Below are 17,820 nucleotides of genomic sequence, written 5' to 3'. Positions count from 1 at the left end.
AAAACTCTCAAAACTCATTTCTTCTTGTGGTGCCTGAAGATGGGTGTCTATATTCATGATGCCATCCACCCATGTCCTCAAAGAGAGTTCTCAGATTTGATGTGTAAGGAACTTTACTGCTATATAGAACTGCTCTTTGGACTCTCCTCAAAACTGAGTGTTTATACCAAGTTCCTTGCACTGATAGTTGCCTGTCTGAAGTTGCTCTCGGTCCTTATCCAGACATCTGCTTTTTTAGGAGCAGCTTATCTAGCCGTCTATGGCAAATTCACAGTTCTTCAGTCCTGTGCAGGATTTAATAGAGGCAAAAGCTTGACTTATCTGCAGAATAAGCCTTGGAGTCCATTGTATTGAGACAGTGGAAGGGTTCATCCAGGAATACTGACAGATATTATCTATAGGAACGTGCCTGGCTGCATTGGGCCACTCACCATTATGTTCTGCCTCACAAAAGACTCCTGTGTGTTTCAGAAACATGTGGAACTACTTGAAGACTTTATGAAGTCTGAAAACCATTCAGAGATTTGTGGTATACTCTGTAGCTAGATTTTAACTTCCTGAGGGCCTTTCACTCACCTGTTCCTGATTCACTGCTATAGAGTAAAAATGTAGTTCCATGTTATTTCCTCAACACTTGCCTTTTATTTGTATCCTCCATTTCCCTATAATGTAAAATTAGGTATTTTCCTGCACTTCTGTGCTAAGATGGAAATGAGGGCTGGAAAAATTCTCACTAAGGATTTCTCTTTCTGAGAGTAAGTGTTATGTAGACTCAGATCTTAACTTAATGTTAACTTCTGTTAACTTTGCATGCAAGACCATTTCTTTCACTGAAAGCAGAATTCTGGGTGGCTATCATTTTTGCCAGAAGAGTTGGCAAGATTCAGGCCCTTGAGCTATGCTCAACTCCACAGAATTTGCATCTAGTGTTTCTAATAGAAAACAGATTTAGGATTGCGCATGGATAGATTATTTTTTTTTTAAATCATAGAATCATAGAATGGTTTGGGTTGGAAGGGACCTTAAAGAGCATCTAATTACAAACCTGCCATGGACAGGGACATCTTCCGTTAGACCAGGTTACTCAAAGCCCCATCCAGCCTGGCCTTGAACACTTCTAGGGATGGGGCCTCCACAACTTCCCTGACAAACCTGTTCCAGTGTCTCGCCACCCTCACAGCAAAGAATTTCTTCCTAATATATAATCTAAATCTACCCTCTTTCAGTTTAAAATGGCTATCCCTTGTAGTATCACTACACTCCCTGATAAAATCAGAGTCCCTCCCCATCTTTCCTGTAAGCCCTCTTTATGCACTGGAAGGCTGCTACATGTAGGTTCAATATTTTTATTTGCATTTATCATCTACATTTAGCATGTGTAGTTAGCAGTTTAACAATATTCCTTTCATTGGTCTCAAGATACACTTTTCAGTTTAAGAAAAGAAATTTTGAAATATTATCTCAGGCATGATACACTGGTTTGGCGTTCATACTATTCTGTTATTGCTGAAGACTTAGTTCTAATTTTCAGTTTAAGTTCTGTGTTGTAAATATTCTCTACCACTACATCTTTCAAGGGACAGTGAAAGTTAGTGTATGGAAGGTGAATTTGAATTAGCATAATCTAAATTTATATAAATGTTTTAAACCTGGAAATTAATTTAAGAGAATCCTGAATTGAAATTTAATTTAGTTCATTTCCTATTCTACAGTAATTGAAAATGTTAAAAGAATGTCAGTGAAAACAATGTTCTGAAACTGCAAACTCAGTCAATTATTCTAGCATACAAACAGACTCAAATTCAGAAATATAGTGTCTTTGCCTCAGGCTGTATAGTGTCAGTTGAGCAGAACAATCCAGTAATGAAAAGACGCTCTTGCAGTTTCCTTTCAGTAACTAATTGGTGTATAAGATCTGTTCCAAAGAGAACCTTTACACACCGCAGTGAAAATGTGAGACAAAATTAAATGAAAATAAACAAAAGGCAAAAATTATTAAATGAGTATGTCTTAACCTATATATGTGTATGTTCACAGGTAATTTTAAGACCAGCACAATTATGTGACTAACCCCAAATCGATGTAGGCTGTATTGCCTGCATAGAAAAAAACATTCTAAAAGAAAGTCAAAGTTACAAAATTGAGAAGTAAAAATTTAAGCAACGCCAAAAGAAGACTTAGTTAGAAATTTTAATTCAGTTCACTCGTGTACAACAATTATGATATCCTTTTAATAACATGGTCTCATCATAGTCTTTTCCCTCCCTCCCCTCCAAAAAGTAAACTGCCTTCTACTTCCAATATGTCAGTGCTTACATAATCCAGCCACATTCTCAAAGCTATGCTTCTCCTATGCGCTGATCAATATATCTGTTCAGGGCAATACGATAAGGGAGGATTTTTAAAAAATCTCATTCTGTGAAGATCAAAAGTTTTCATAAGATTAAGATGAATTTGCATTCAGTTTTAAAGCACAGAAAAAAAATCCTGAATAAGGCATTCAGGATTTTCAGTACAGAACTCTTTACTAGGGTTTTCCATTGTGGTGAGTTTCAAAACATCAGTGGTTTTGCTTTTGTTTTGTTTCTTCTGTTCAGAATGAAACTGAACTTCAGTTTCATAACCTAATTTATTAAATAGTTCCTCTGTATGCGTCTACCTCACAAAATAAGCCATGTATCGAATTATACAGTCTAAAAATAATTTGGATAAAATTAGGATTTAAGAAATTGCTATTTAAACCCAAAAATACCTGTTTACCTGTTTCTCTGTATACATGTCATATCGTGGCTTGTTTGCATGTTATGTTTTCTCTGGCAACCAAAGTTCCCAGTGCTGCAAAATTAAATAAATACCCTTTATCTTATTAGTAAATGAGCAGAAAACATTAAGATCTCTTTTGCAAACAGAAGATATTCAGAGAACTTATATGAAATTAAGCATTGTTTCATGTCATCATAATCAATATAGCATAGTCTGAATTTTTAGAGCCATACCTTAAAGTTTTGAAACTTTTTGGCAAATAAATTAGGTAAGGTATCATGTTAGGATCTTTTTAATAAATCAAAAAGCTATAGATTAATGCAGAAAGCTTCTAAGTAAAAACAAAACAAAACAAAACAAACAACAGTCCCCCTCCCAAAATCCCCAAAACTTTGTATGAACTTAAAATATACCAGTCTTTTAACACTCTGTATAATTAAGGTTGTTTTCCAATTTTTATTAAAAGACTTTTTTAGTCACCTGTGAAACTTTTGAATTTAACTTTGATGAACAGAGTAGGTGCCAAATATTTCAATTTTTTATTTTTTTATTTTGCTAATGCAAACATTTTATTTGGCCAATATAAGTGTTGTATTAACCTTTTATTTTAAAACTTATACTATCACATGCTTTGGAGATGAAAATACTGGCATGATGATGTTTATCCCACAGTTTGGCGTTTTGCTCATCTCAGGAAAATCTTCCTAAATTTTTGAAGATATAAATCTTTAGCTAGATAGATTTTATGTGAGCAGGTCCTACCCTGTGAATAAGCACAGTGAGAGGGCGACTGAATGTGGGCTTACCTGCCAGCTGGGGTCAACCCACCAACCATCCTGTGTTGTCAGTGCCAACTGTCTTGTGGGTAGCCTGAGAAAATGAGGATAGTGCTGTTTGGTTGCAATACCAAGGAAATAAAAGCCAGATTTGGAGAGGAGGGAAGAAGAGAGAAGGAAGGGAATAGATGGGCACCTCTCATGTTTCCTTGTCTGCAGCTTGGAATAAGGGAAGCTGCAGTACGAAACCAAGGAGACTAGAGGAGAGGTGCAGCAGGCAAGAAGAGCGCCATAGGGTATTGGGAAAGATGATGTTTGAGAAAAAAGACTAGGATCTGCATGTAAGAGAGAAAGAGACCAAGACAAGCTCTCTAAGAAACATGGGAAGCATATGGAGTGGTGGACTGAGACTGCATTGGTAAGAAGCAGGTTGCAAGAATGAATGAAACTGAGAAGAGTCACAAAAAATAAAACAGTAGTGGCATGCTGTGATAGGATTACAGGCTGAACACTCCATAATTATTAAACTGTGTTCTCTAAAAACACTTGGAGTGAAAGCCAGGCTTCTTTTTGAATTAAAATATGTGTATTGCAAATATACATTCACAAGCTGAATAATTTTTGTTTTTTAAAATCTCTCTGAACATCTCAAAAGAAAAATATTTTATTTAGTTTCCAACAACTACATAATTTATCATCCTTAAATCACTAAGTTATCCCTCTGTGCTTGGGATTAGAAAGAAGAAAGATGTTAACTATTTCTCATTTTCAATCAAGGAAAAAAAAGATTTCATGTGAGGTATTAGAACATGTGAAAAAGGTAATCTGTGAAAGGTTACTTTGATTTGGTTCTGATAATTGCCAGTTGTAACCTGTTGAAGCACTCCAGCCTTTTCTGTGTATGGGTCAGAGATCTAAAGCCACTAGGTTTTCCTGTTGTAATTCACATCTATTATAAAGAAGAGGGCTGCTTTTTAAAATCTCCTGTTATAAAATTTGAAATGCAGTTATGCTTTGAAGGTGGGAAAGAGAGGGGCTAGCAGAGATCACCATAGATGTTCATATGCATGTGTTGTTTTACATTTATATTGAAATTCTATCTTTAGAATATGAAAGTAAGATTTTTCAGTGATGCCAATCCAGGTAGGCTTCCTAAGCATATTTGTTTCTCATCTGCTGATGTATGCATCCTAGCTAAAGTATGTGACTGAAATTTGCAAGCAGATTTCAGCTAAATTCATAATCTCAGAAATGCTGGACTAAAGATTATGTTACTTTAATATTAAAGATGTGAGCATATTTGAAGCATTATTTCTGAGCCCTTAGTGAGAACACAGTGTTTTCATTAATTTGTTCATGCAGTGGCTTGCAGGAAAGAACTTCTTTGCCACTTCAACCTGAACATTTTCCTCTCATATTTTTAAAACATTTATTTCTATGAATCCATTATAGACTTTGCCATTATATGTATGTGCAGTTGGATTTACTGCATTTTAGCTGGGATTTGTTCCAAAAGTTTTCCCATTTCCTCTGCTTTTCAAAAAAACCCACTTCTGTTCGTTGGCAGTGAATCATTTCCTCTTTTCCAAGTTTCACATGAGTCGACAGCAGTGTTACTGACAATTTCTTCCCACAGCTGTAATTATCAGAATTTTCCCCTGAGCAAAAATTCCTGTCTGAAAGCTTAGGACACTCGAGCAGAACAGCCAATATCTTATTGCTCTTTATCCCTGGCCTTCTTGCCTACTCAGGCCTCATGTTGGGTGAAAAATTATTATTTCCAGTTTAGGATTATTGGCTCAACCCTCTCTGTTTTGGGAAAGAGAAGCTGCAGCTACTGAGTATGAGACAAGGGCGACAACTGTCATTATTATCCAACTAATTGTCATATTGATAAGGAGTTCCCTAAGTCAGGTAGATGTTCTGCATTTAGAAACCTAGGAGGGTGAATTGCATGCTCCTTCTTGCTGCAATTCAAATGTAAGATCTCTTAGGTGCCTCATTGTTGATTTGCTAACTGTTAAATTTATGAAAGTGCAAACTATAACAGTCTAATTATAAAATCTAAGCAACACAAATGTAAAGATATTATTCTGTTACGTTCTTAGAGTGTATCCTTAGCAAGTTCGCTGATGATACCAAACTGGGAGGGGTGGCTGACTCTCCAGAGGGCCGCGCTGCCATCCAGCGTGACCTGGACAGGCTGGAGAGCTGGGCAGAGAGGAACCTAATGAGGTTCAACAAAAGCAAGTGCAGGTTGCTGCACCTGGGGAGGAAGAATGCTAAGAAACAGTATAGGTTAGGGGTGGACCTGCTGGGAAGTATCTCTGAGGAGAAGGATCTGGGGGTCCTGGTAGACAGTAAATTGTCCATGAGCCAGCAATGTGCCCTTGTCGCCAAAAAGACCAATGGAATCCTGGGCTGCATAGGGAAGAGTGTGACCAGTAGGTCAAGGGAGGTCATTCTCCCACTCTACTCGGCACTGGTGAGGCCACAACTGGAATATTGCGTTCAGTTTTGGGCTACCCAGTTCAAGAGGGACAGGGAACTGCTGGAGAGAGTCCAGAGAAGGGCAACCAAGATGACTGAGGGATTGGAGCATCTCCCTTATGAGGAAAGGCTGAGAGAGCTGGGACTCTTTAGCCTGGAGAAGAGAAGGCTGAGGGGAGACCTTATTATGGCATACAAATATCTAAAGGGTGGGTTGAAGGAGGATGGAGCCAGACTCTTTTTGGTGGTTCCCAGTGACAGGACGAGGGGCAATGGGCACAAGTTGGAACATAGGAAGTTCCGTTCCAACACACGGAAAAACTTCTTTACGGTGAGGGTGACAGAGCACTGGCACAGGCTGCCCAGGGAGGTTGTGGAGTCTCCTTCTCTGGAGATTTTCAAGACCCGCCTGGATGCAGTCCTGAGTAATGTGCTCTGGGCAATCCTCCTTTAGCAGGGGAGTTGGACTAGATGATCTCTAGAGGTCCCTTCCAACTCTGAAGATTCTGTGATTCTCTGATTCTCATACTGTTATACAAACTAAAACCTTACATAGGGTTGCTGTTTTTTTTTGATGTTAGACATTTCAAGTCATTTGTGTGTGCCTTGAGACCAAACTTTGATCTTAGCTGTCTTCTGACTGATTTTTTTCCCTTTCTGAAACCTGTTGAAATGACCTCGTCTAAAATATTTCATGTGAAATACATTATCTAACCAATTTTTAAATTTTGAAATTAAATAGAGTTTATGAAAACATGAATTTTCAGGAAAAAAATAATCCAGAATTCATTTGTAAGGATTTTAACAGTTTAGATGCAGGAATGTGACTGTTTTCTCCCCTGTCTTCATTATATGAGGGAATTGTTTACATTTCAATAGATTAAGCTTGTTGTCCTAGAATCTAGTCATTTTTTGTAACTGAAGATTAGTATTAATTATAGAACAGATTTTTCAGTCATCAAAACTACATTTCTAATTATTTAAAATGTAAGAAAGCTATTTAAGAATAAAATTAAGATATTTCCCACAAAAGTTTATACATAGGATTAAAATCACCCTGCCAAAAATATGTGTATATGATATATGAGCAGAATTAGAGATGCATGTAGAGAGCAGATTATTTGGAAGAAAGATAGTTAAAGAAGATGAATGCTATAAAACTATTTATTTCTGTCCCTTCTGCTTCCATAAACTTTCTGTGTGGAGACAGTTGCTTAAGACAGAATGATGAAAGGTAGACAAGATTTATGTGTTTCTCATTACCTAAGTTGTTCACCACAGTGTATTTAGAATTTGATTTTCAGCAGTGTTGGGCATCAGTACCACTAGCCAGAATAACAGGTGCTATGTGCACGTTGCTCCCCTGTCAGTGCATGAAAGAATGAGCACAGCTGCAGCTGATGAGGGTCTTTAGCTTTCAGTCCTCTTTGTGCCATACTGTTTTTTATAAGCTTGTACAAATCTTTTTCCATGTTTCAATCCACCCTTTATGTTCACAGTGACTTGATTACTCTGAGTGAGTATTCTAGAAAAGACTGTGAGGAAATGAATGCATTTGTAATCAGTGAAGCATTTGGTAGGTGTCAAGCCAAAATACCTTGCACTAAATAACACACCAAAAAAAAAAAGTATGTGTTCATGTTCATTCTTCTCCTTTTCTTCCCCCCCCCAAAAAAAAAACAAAACAAAACAAAACAAAACCAAAATGTCAGACCAGTGCTCTTCTCACAAGTAACCTACAGAATATTTTTAAGTACTCACTGTATCGGTTATTTCCCCACTAATTATAAAGGGGGCTTAGACACAGATTGTTCCTGAAGATCTCTCTCTATAGACATTTGAAGTTACAGTTCTTAAACTCACATGGAATCTCACCTTTAATCCCTGCTTCTCTTGTATTGAGTATAAATTATTATTAATTATTCATTTGCTTGCTAATTGCAAAGCTTGCTTGTATACTTTCTATATATGCACAGTAATCATCTTGATGTAGGCACATGTATTTGCATACCTATCTCTTGCAAGTAGGACATATGGACACAAAGACTCTGGTTTGAAATTGGTGGGGAAAGGCCTTAAAACTTTTTGTAATATACTTATTACGGAAGAAAATTACAGAAAAGAGTTATTTTCTTTTTCATTTTATGCTCTAAAGACCTTTTACTGACCACATGTATTATCATCACTATTTCACGTACATTTTCTTACATGTTGCTTATGTCAAGAAAAAGTGCTGAAACTCCTATTAGAAATTATTATCCATTGAATGCCTGTCTCATCAGTGTAGTCAAATGTAAATTGCCAATAGATTGCAAAGCTTTTGAGAAACTGAGTATACTTCTCAATTTCCAAAGGGTAGAAAGCAGCAGGTATTATTTCTTACTGTGAACACATTCTGCTGTATAAGCACGTAGAAATATATCAGTTTTTTTGAAAAATGTGGCTCCTTTGATCTCTTTCAGATGATCTGTGTTAGAATGTAAAATATTCAGTCACCAAGAAGTAAAAATATTTCAGCCCTCCTTACAAAAACTATACACATCCAAAAGAAAGAGGTCTGGAGCTAATTTTGTCCCAGTGCATACAGCCAATGCTCATTTGTCTTTGAAAGTTCATGCAAGTTTCTGATACCTCACTATAGTCACATTATTCAAACACTTTTCTTTCTACAGTCTTTTCTATCATTCTAATTGGGTAGAGACTTGTAATTGGCACATTTTCCAGTACAAAATATAGACTTTTTTTTTTCTCTACAACTGTAAGTTTCAATGGCACATAAATGGTTCCAAGACAGAATGAAAATGCCAGGAACTCTCATTTTGAATTGCATTGATTTAATTAAATAGATTATGTTATGGAGGTTTAAGATGCAACAACTGCAGAATGAGTATTTATCGACATTTACATGCATTTAGAAATCTGTTATAGACTCTGAACATTAACTCAAGTACCATTTCATACTTTTAATTACTCTTTGGTAATCCAAAAATGATTCTGTGTAAAATATCTAGATTATGTTTATGAGCTTAAATTACTTGAGATTTAGATAACACTAAGAGAGATCTTGGTGTTTCCAATGTTTTTGTATTAGCTTACTTTTTTAATATTAAAACATCTGTTAATATTTCCATGTATGTACTGAAATAGGATTTTTATATGTATTAGCCCTTCCTTTTTTTGAGTCATCCCAAAATACCACTTTCAGAAGTTGAAGGTAGATTATACATAATTTATGAACTTTGTCTTCCATGGCAAGTAGAAATGAAAAAACAACATTGCCTTTTCACTGAACAGAGCCCACGCAGTCTATACTTATGGTATAGTAAGTAATATAATTATTAGAGATTATTAAACACTACTTGGAGTCCCATGGAGTGTGCTTTTAATCCTGTAGTGATTAATGTATGAACTGCAAAAACTTTTTTACATTCAGAATAATTAACCCCTCATGGCTTGGCTTGTGAAGTTTTCATGGGGATTAGTGGTATTGCTATTTCAATAGTATTTCCCCATCTGTATCAAACAGTAATATTAGTAGGAAATTATATGAGTATAAATTTACTCATCTAAACTGAGATCCTTGATAGTGTTGATCTACACCTACATGCTATATATGATGCTTTCAGGACCTGTTCTTCTTTAGATTAGACATTTAAAGTTTTGCAAATACCCCAGCTATAATTTCTTTTTAAATGTCTTTACAGTTTTGTCTGGCACACTTCCTATTTAGAGTTCATACTACAAACTGCCAGAGTCTACAGAAGTTACAACACAGGTTCATGGTTTTTTGAATTTACAAGAAGAAATTCCCTCCAAATGGTTACAGTGTCTGGGATCATATCTGAGGCCAAGGTTCCATGATCGTTAAAAATGAATCTTTACAGCATCAGAATCCCCAGCAGTGCAAATCTGATCTGAACCTGGCATGAACATGATTGAATTTCTCTAAAATTAACTACGGCATACAGAAGGAAACTTACAAGCATTTTGTGCTTTAAAGACAGTTTTATATATGGTTTAGCATAAAGTCAGAATGACATTGACAAACAACAATTAATCCAATGTAAATCTTGTAAATAAAGTTAACCTGTCAGAAATTGTTGAACAAATTTGCACCATGGGACCACAGTATTAAGGGCTGTGATGTTACATTTATTTTACTGTCAGTTCAATTACTTCCTCTGTTTTAAAACTGTCCTATTCCATTTCCATGGGTCAAGTTTTAATTGCCATAGTATACTTTGTGCCAAAGGATGAACAAGGTTTACTAAGACAGAAAGACAAAAAAGGAAAGAATAAAGCCCTGCAGCATAACTTCTAGGGTGCTTATAGGGGACCTACATTCTGGTCCCCAATAACAGTTTACTTATGCATTCTACTAAGACTGACATAATGTAACATGCCTCATCATTCCTTTGTGTAGGAAGTAAAATTCAGACGAGTACCATAGCTCACAATTCAGAGTATCTTTCTTGCTTTTGTCAACTTTCTAGACCAGGAACTCATAACTTTTTATTTTGTTATATGCTTCATAGAAGTCCTAGTATTGAACTTAAGGTTAGAGTTTCCAAGTAGGGACCAAATACCTACAGAATGGTAATGCATACCTTTTAGGTGCTTACTTTTTTGTGTGTCTGGCATTACTTATTTCAGATTATTTATTTTTCATATAGCCACTGTAGGTTTACATGCAGTATAAATGCATCTTTATTTATATATATGGTAGGTAAACTGTATTATTCCTTTCAAAATAGGTGAAGAGAACATTTGCAGATATCTCAGAACTTCATCAGCTTCTGTTAAAAGTACACTGCAGTATACAGAATCCCTGATAATTTCCCTCAAAATATTCCACAGAATGAACACTTACTTCTTCTACATGAATTCATATTGAAGACAGGTTTTGGAGGGTACAAACTTGAATTTGAACTGAAAGGTGTGCTCCAGGGATGCACTTAGCACACTCCATCCACTAATAGACACAAAACCTAGTCCAAAGTAAAAATGCTTTAGTACAGACAGTGTGGATGTCGTGTCCTTATCTTCATTGTTTCAATGCCCAGATTTGCTTCTACTGTATTGCAGTACTTACTAATGTAGACAGAACCACAGTACCCATCATAATTAAACCGAGTTGAAAGAAGTTGTAATTAATAGTCTACATAAATTACAGACTTGTCAATAATTTTTACCCTGACAACTGCTATTTCTACATTCCTGATTATTTATATCAAATATGACAGAACAAAACACGTTGGATAAATAGTGTCAGGAGGTGATAGCCAATCATGAAGATGTATTCTGGCTGTTTTGGTTTTAATTTAACTGGCTTTTATCCATTCATTGTTCTGATAACCCTATAATGAAACTCAGGAATAAGATAATTGGCAGCACTTTGCTGGTACAATAATCTTTCTCAGCAGTAAGAATATTGGCAGAATTTCTCTGACTGCCGGTTCATTTCAATGTCAGGTAAACTTGAGTACTGTGATTGTAGGGAGCTCATGACTATATTTCCCCACTGTGAAAGCTCACAGCATCTACTTTAACACTGAATTTCCGTTGCAACATTTCAACAATGAGATTTCACAAAATATGGTCCTTCATGACAAATTAAACCAGAAGTACAAAAGCATCAGGGAAAAATAGCGATGGAAAGTTCTATTTTTTGAGTGTAATAAGAAGGGGAAGAAATTGGATAAGAAGTATTGGAAAGGCAGCGAACACACAGGGCAAGATCCTGCCATATTTGCGCACAATTAGCAGCACCTACTTGCATGTGGAATACCCCGATTTTTAATAGGCCTACAGAAAAACAGAGATAGTCTCGCTTGTGGAAAAGTGTATTGAATGTGTGGCTACAAATTATGTACTGCTATTCTTATATTTAAAAAATAACCCTAAAAATTGAGACTACCACTGGACTTTTCATGAATTAGCAATAATTAGAAGAAATTGCAATCTATATTAATTTTCCAAGGTGTTTTTTTGATAAAAATATCTGAATAATCTAAAAAAAAAAGAGCGAATGAAGGGTTTAGTATCTCAAGGATATATCTCAAGGATATTTAAATCTAGGGTTTATATTTTTGTTTCTAGTTAGATATTTTTATTTGCATGTTATTATTTTCTGTATTGTGTGTGAAATAGGAAATTGAATTCTCTCTCACCCAAGACAGTGAGTGGTTATGTTCTCTACAATCAGCTTATCAACACTTTACCCCAAATAAATATTTGATTAGATTTGAGTTTAAAGTAGACTGACAGAAAATCTTAACTCCTCTATTGATATAAATTCTCCTACAGAGTCTCAAAAATAAGATTTAAAAAAGCAATATATTTCTGTCTGGGACTTCATGTCCTCTGACACACGCACAGGCTGAGAAATTCCTATATGTACTGCTGCGTACTCAGACACAGTGTCTTTACCAAAACTGTTTTTTCCTACTTATAACTTGTAGAGGTATTTTGTCATTTACAGATACAGAAATACAGTTCAATGAATATTTGTAGAGAATGAGACTCTTGAAGAAGCAGGCAATTCACCTTGGGATAGTGCTATTGACAGGTGAAAAAGTCTTTCCACATTTGGGGAACGATGACTTAAGAAGAACTGTAAAAGTACGCTAGATTTAGGGACACTTCATCTACATTTATGATATTTACGTTAAAAGAGTAAATGGACAAAATCATTAAATTTCATGCAATTGATCTAGACTAGTCTGAGGTAGAGGAGTGGAAGAGCCTGTAAGTAATTAACTAATTTATTCTCCTGTTATTGCAACAGTAATTGAATTTTATGTTTATATATAGAAATTCTAGGCAAACTTTATTTATTTATTTATTTATTATTTTTTATTTCTTTATAAACATACACACAGTGATACAAACTTTTGTCATGCAAATCAATCGATTGTAACATGGGGATGCTATGATATATACATACTACATATGTAGTAATTTAACAGAAGTAATTTCCAAACTGTGTTAGTCAAAATAATGCCAAAGACCAGTAAATCATTTTACACGTAGAATATTTTAGGCCTAAAATAAACAAAACCCAACAATTCTTTTTCTTTTTTTTTTCTCTTCCTAAATGCCAACTCTCAATCTGCATTTTGAATTAAATTTCTGTCTTTAGAAAATTTGTTCTTAGAGCAGTCTTTCTGTAAGAGCACCAGCAATTTTTTATGTTAATAAGTAATATCAAGGTCATTTCATTTAATGATTAATTTCATATCTTTGTATCAGATTATATTTAATTCAATTATAGTGTTCTAACATAGCAGTAAAGTGAATTTCAACCTGTGATCTGTGGGGTCTCATGGACTTCTGCCACAGAGCCTGCAAATGTAATCAAGAAAAGCAAGCTTATTTTCAATAGTGGTAGACTTTGGAAAACTTTTAGCAGTCTACAAAGCAAAGGACATGGAAAACTTCTATGTTAGTGAATACTTGAAGGTATAAGTGACTTACAATAATGATGTGAACTATTAATAAGGTAAAGGAAAAACAGAAAGATCTTTTGAGCTACTCAGTCCTATTTCACAGCAAGAACAGAGAAAGCAGAGGCAGGCTATGGTAGGCTTCTGTCAAACTTCTAAAACTTGTGGCAGGATCTCTTTAACTCTTCACATCTTTGAGGTTTCAGGAGTCCTCTTGGATCATTATTGCAGGTGAGGAGAAAATGGAATAGTTCATCTGCTATGTATGCTGTGCAAACAGATTGTGAAAAGATAAACACACTAAACTTGTTTTTGCACCATTCAGAGAGCCCTTATTCTGATGAATGAGCGGATCTGGTGCCTTTGATAGACACATCATCCCACAGAAGCAGTACTGCAAAAAGGAGAGAAGAAAAGATTTTCTGGCATCGCATCATAGATATTTACACACTTGTGCAAAACTGAATGCTAAATGCAATACACAAAATGATAGCAAGTCAGATCGATAATTTATCCCAGTCTTGACATCTTCGGTAGTGAAGATGGCTATATAGCAGATTAGAATGGCTTATTTGTCCTAAAGTTTGCTTCACTTCATGCAAATGTATCTGTTGGTCTTACAAAAGGTACTATCTCTCCCTGACAACGTTGTCTTCTTTATGTGGTAGAAGGTAGTGGATAATCAATCTCTTGTGTAGCTTTCTATCAGTCTTATGGAAAGCTTATTTCACCACACACAAACAGATTCTTTAATCAAGGAAGTTTCATCTGTCAATTACATGCCACTGCCAATGATAACCAAATGTTGCACCTACTAAAAGATGGGAAAGTATCTAAAATCCTGTGGCAGAGAAATAGTGTTACACTGGCTCATGCTGTCAAATCAGCATTAAAGTGTCATCACATTATTTATCAAACAACTTACATATTCAGGGTTTAAAATAAATGTCTTTCTTTGTATGTTTAATAAGGAGATTAAAACAATGAAATATAGCTATTTCTTATGAAGGTCAGTTCATCTGTATGACCTAATCATCTTGGCTTTTTTTATAGTGAATGATGAGAAATCTACCTTTTTAGAACTGCACAGTTCATCCAATCTATTTTAGGTATCTACTTTAGGATGAGATTAATCATACCCCATAAGTTGCTATTAACTCTAAAAGACAGACAACTGATTTAGATATGGCTGCTTATATAAGAGATGCTGAGAGCTAGTTAAAATGAATGCTACCCCTTTTGTCTGGAAATTGTGTTCGCTGGTTTTGTTTTTGTCAACAAAGTGAAATTGCTGGGACGTGCAAATATTCACATGGAAACAATCTTTTAGCAAGAAAATAATGACAAATCTCTATAATCCTTCTGTACTGTGTGTGATTATACATACTCCTTCTGACATATGGGCTACACTTCTGTTAGTAAACTAAACATTGTCAGGGCATGAGTGTGTGTGTGGGAATTTGATTATCTAGGCTGCTGAAATGTTAGAGTAAATGCTAACATGCTTCTAATTTAGGTTGTCTAGCGCTGTCCCAAACAATCTCAGGCATAACGTAGTAGACAGAGCGAGATAAAGTCTCAGAAAGTGGCTTGTAGACGGTCATGCTATTTTGAATGGTAACTGACTTTAACAGTGCATGGCTGTGGTCAGAGCATGCTCATTGGTCTTGGGGCTTGATGTTTCTTAAGATGGACAGAGATGCAGTGTCTACGTGATGGAATAGCATTCCTTTTTTTGAGAGGGATTCCTTTTCCCTAACTCTAGATACTTAAAATTCTGAGCTACTATAACCTGCTATATAAAGAGAGAACCTAGGCTCGGTTTACAGTAAAGGCAGAAAATAAGTATTTCCAGAAGATGATTGAACTGACTGGTCACAGACAGCTATCTCAATATGAGTTGGTTTGTTTTCCTGAGATACATATTTCTCTACTGAATATGAAAGTAGCCTAAGCTAACTAGTTCAAGTTTACCCCTCTAATTTTCAGAAACCTGAGTAAAGTAAATCCCAAACTTTGAGTCCAATTTACGAACAAAGAAAACAAAGACATTTTGTGTTTTCAGAGGACTCAGTTGTTGGACAGCTTTAGCAACTGTACAGGATGAAAAACAAGGTATTAGACTACTTGCCACTTTTTCAACTGAGGTTGATCTTTTCAGCATCAGGAGAAAGGCAACAAAAAAAATGTGATACCAACTCTAGTTTCTGTATGTGTAGAATAATGGAAGGTTATCTATGGATATGTTATTTACCATAAAGATGTCTGATTCTCTTATAATTAGTGGAAGGCCTTATGTAGGGTGAAACAGCAAACAGAACGGAAGACCAGCAGCCACATTCAGAACCACATAATGAAGCTCTTCAGTAGAATGAGGACAGCAAAATGGAAACCATTTGTAGACTCAGAATTACTTCCTTGGGCTGAGGACATGACAGTAATTATGAAAAATGCACAAATTTGACTAGAGTTGAGAAAGGTTAATTTGGGACCACTCTCTATATTGCTCAAAGAATGGGACCTCAAGGCAAAAGTAGAGATTTAGGCTGCATCTTTACATTTTAGCAATGCTATATGGAGAAAATGCAGAGAGGAAAGGGTAAAATATGGAAAGAGTTGTAGCTGCTCAGAGTAGAACTACTCATTCCAAGGAACACAGAAACAACTATTTGTCCTGTTCAGCATGTTAATAGGCTGAAAAAGGGAATGCTGATTGAAAATGAGTGTAAGAATATTTCTTCGTTTTCAACAGAGAAGCTGAAGCCATGCTACTTTGATACTAGGATGGATGAAATAACCTTTGCATTTACTTCCTGAGTTCCAACTATGTTCTGCTGGCTTTGTTATGGAGATTAGATGAGGAGGTGAAGCTCCCACTTAGTGCCAAATACAGGGTCAATACTGCTTCCTTTCTTCTGAATAAAAAAGGATGAAATAATAGAAGTGGTCTAAATTAATAAATTGCTCACTAATCTCTTTTGGGATAGTGTAGATAATATGCTTTCTTCAACAAAATAATGCCATAATCAGATATCAAATGAATAATTAGATCTTGGTGTTTCAGTTTCTGATTTACCCAAATTATGTATAATTTATCGTTAGTCACTGGGGATAAATCTAATCTAATTGAATCACGAGAGTATAATTTGCATTAAGATCACATTCATTGGCATTTTATTTTGGTTGATATTTTATATCTTTGATGTTTTTTTCCTTCTTTTCCCTTCCCATTTCTGTTTGCAGGTTTTGACCTAGTGAAGTGTGAAGATCCTGGCATACCAAATTATGGCTACAAGATCCGAGATGAAGGACATTTTGTAGACACTGTCATTTTATACAGCTGTAATCCTGGCTATACAATGCATGGTAGTAGTATTATGACCTGCTTAAGTGGAGATCGAAGAGTTTGGGACAAACCTTTGCCTACTTGCATAGGTAATATGGATTGTGACAATGAAAGTTTTTGGTCTGCTGTTTCAAGAAAAAAAAAAAATATTCTGTCTTTCTATACTTCATCATGTGATAATGGTGTAAACATACTTTAAATTTCAAGTAACAGTTTACTGTGGATATCCAAGTATAACTTCTCTGAAACAGATGGCTGGCTGGTAATGGATAGAAAACTGCTGGGAAACACTTCCTTCTATAGGGCAGCCTTTGATGAAAGACCACTGCTTTGGTTCTGATGAAGTCCTGGGTCATCGAGTCTGATATGCTATCACAGACAGTGATATTATCATAACACTTTACAAGCTAAGCAAACCCCATCATAAAGCAAATTAAGATATTTTTTTTTACCTTATCCGTTTTCATCAGAAATTATTTCAGCATCTCATTCCTTTGAAGCTAATTTCTAACTTTCACCCTACATTGGTGGATTATTTTATCTGCATGCGCTTGAGTCATTGTTTCCATTCTAGGATACCCCATCTGTCAGAGCCTTGAGGTAGACCTTATCTTTAAATATCACACGTCTTCAACTCTCTAAAACTGTGTTTCATTACAACCAACATAAATGTTAAATAGAGGAGTACTGAGATGCATAAAATAACACCAGTATAGCTATTACCCATTGTACCTTTGCTAGACAGTTTCTCTCCTCCAGTTTTGCTCTCCCGTCCAGCAATTACCAGTGACTTCCTGAGTTCAAGTTTCACATGGAGTTCCCATGAGTCATTGGGAAAGTCTTTCTTTCAATGCATCTTCTGATGCTTAGTTTTTGCCTCTGTTGCCTGCTGCAGGCAGGTCACCAACCGCTTTCAGCACTCACCAGACCTGTAGGATCCTTGCTTGTTTCCTCTCTCCCATATGGGATACTACATTCTCCATTCCAGGAGCTGCTTCCT

The 17,820-nt window shown here is 35.8% G+C and overlaps 1 protein-coding gene across 1 annotated transcript in view; it reads left to right on the top strand.

Annotated features, from left to right (window-relative positions):
- The window catches only part of CSMD1 (CUB and Sushi multiple domains 1), a 1,016,474-nt gene that overhangs the window by 770,063 nt on the left and 228,591 nt on the right, over positions 1 to 17,820 (top strand). The window contains exon 27 of the mRNA XM_009885090.1: positions 16,718 to 16,909. Within this exon, the coding sequence (XP_009883392.1) occupies positions 16,718 to 16,909 (192 nt within the window). The remainder of the gene's footprint in view (positions 1 to 16,717; positions 16,910 to 17,820) is intronic.

Source organism: Charadrius vociferus, unplaced genomic scaffold, assembly GCF_000708025.1.
Source record: "Charadrius vociferus isolate BGI_N301 unplaced genomic scaffold, ASM70802v2 scaffold345, whole genome shotgun sequence".
Lineage (NCBI taxonomy): Eukaryota > Metazoa > Chordata > Aves > Charadriiformes > Charadriidae > Charadrius > Charadrius vociferus.
The sequence above is the reverse complement of the archived record's forward strand: the minus strand, read 5'-3'. Positions and strand labels throughout refer to the sequence as shown.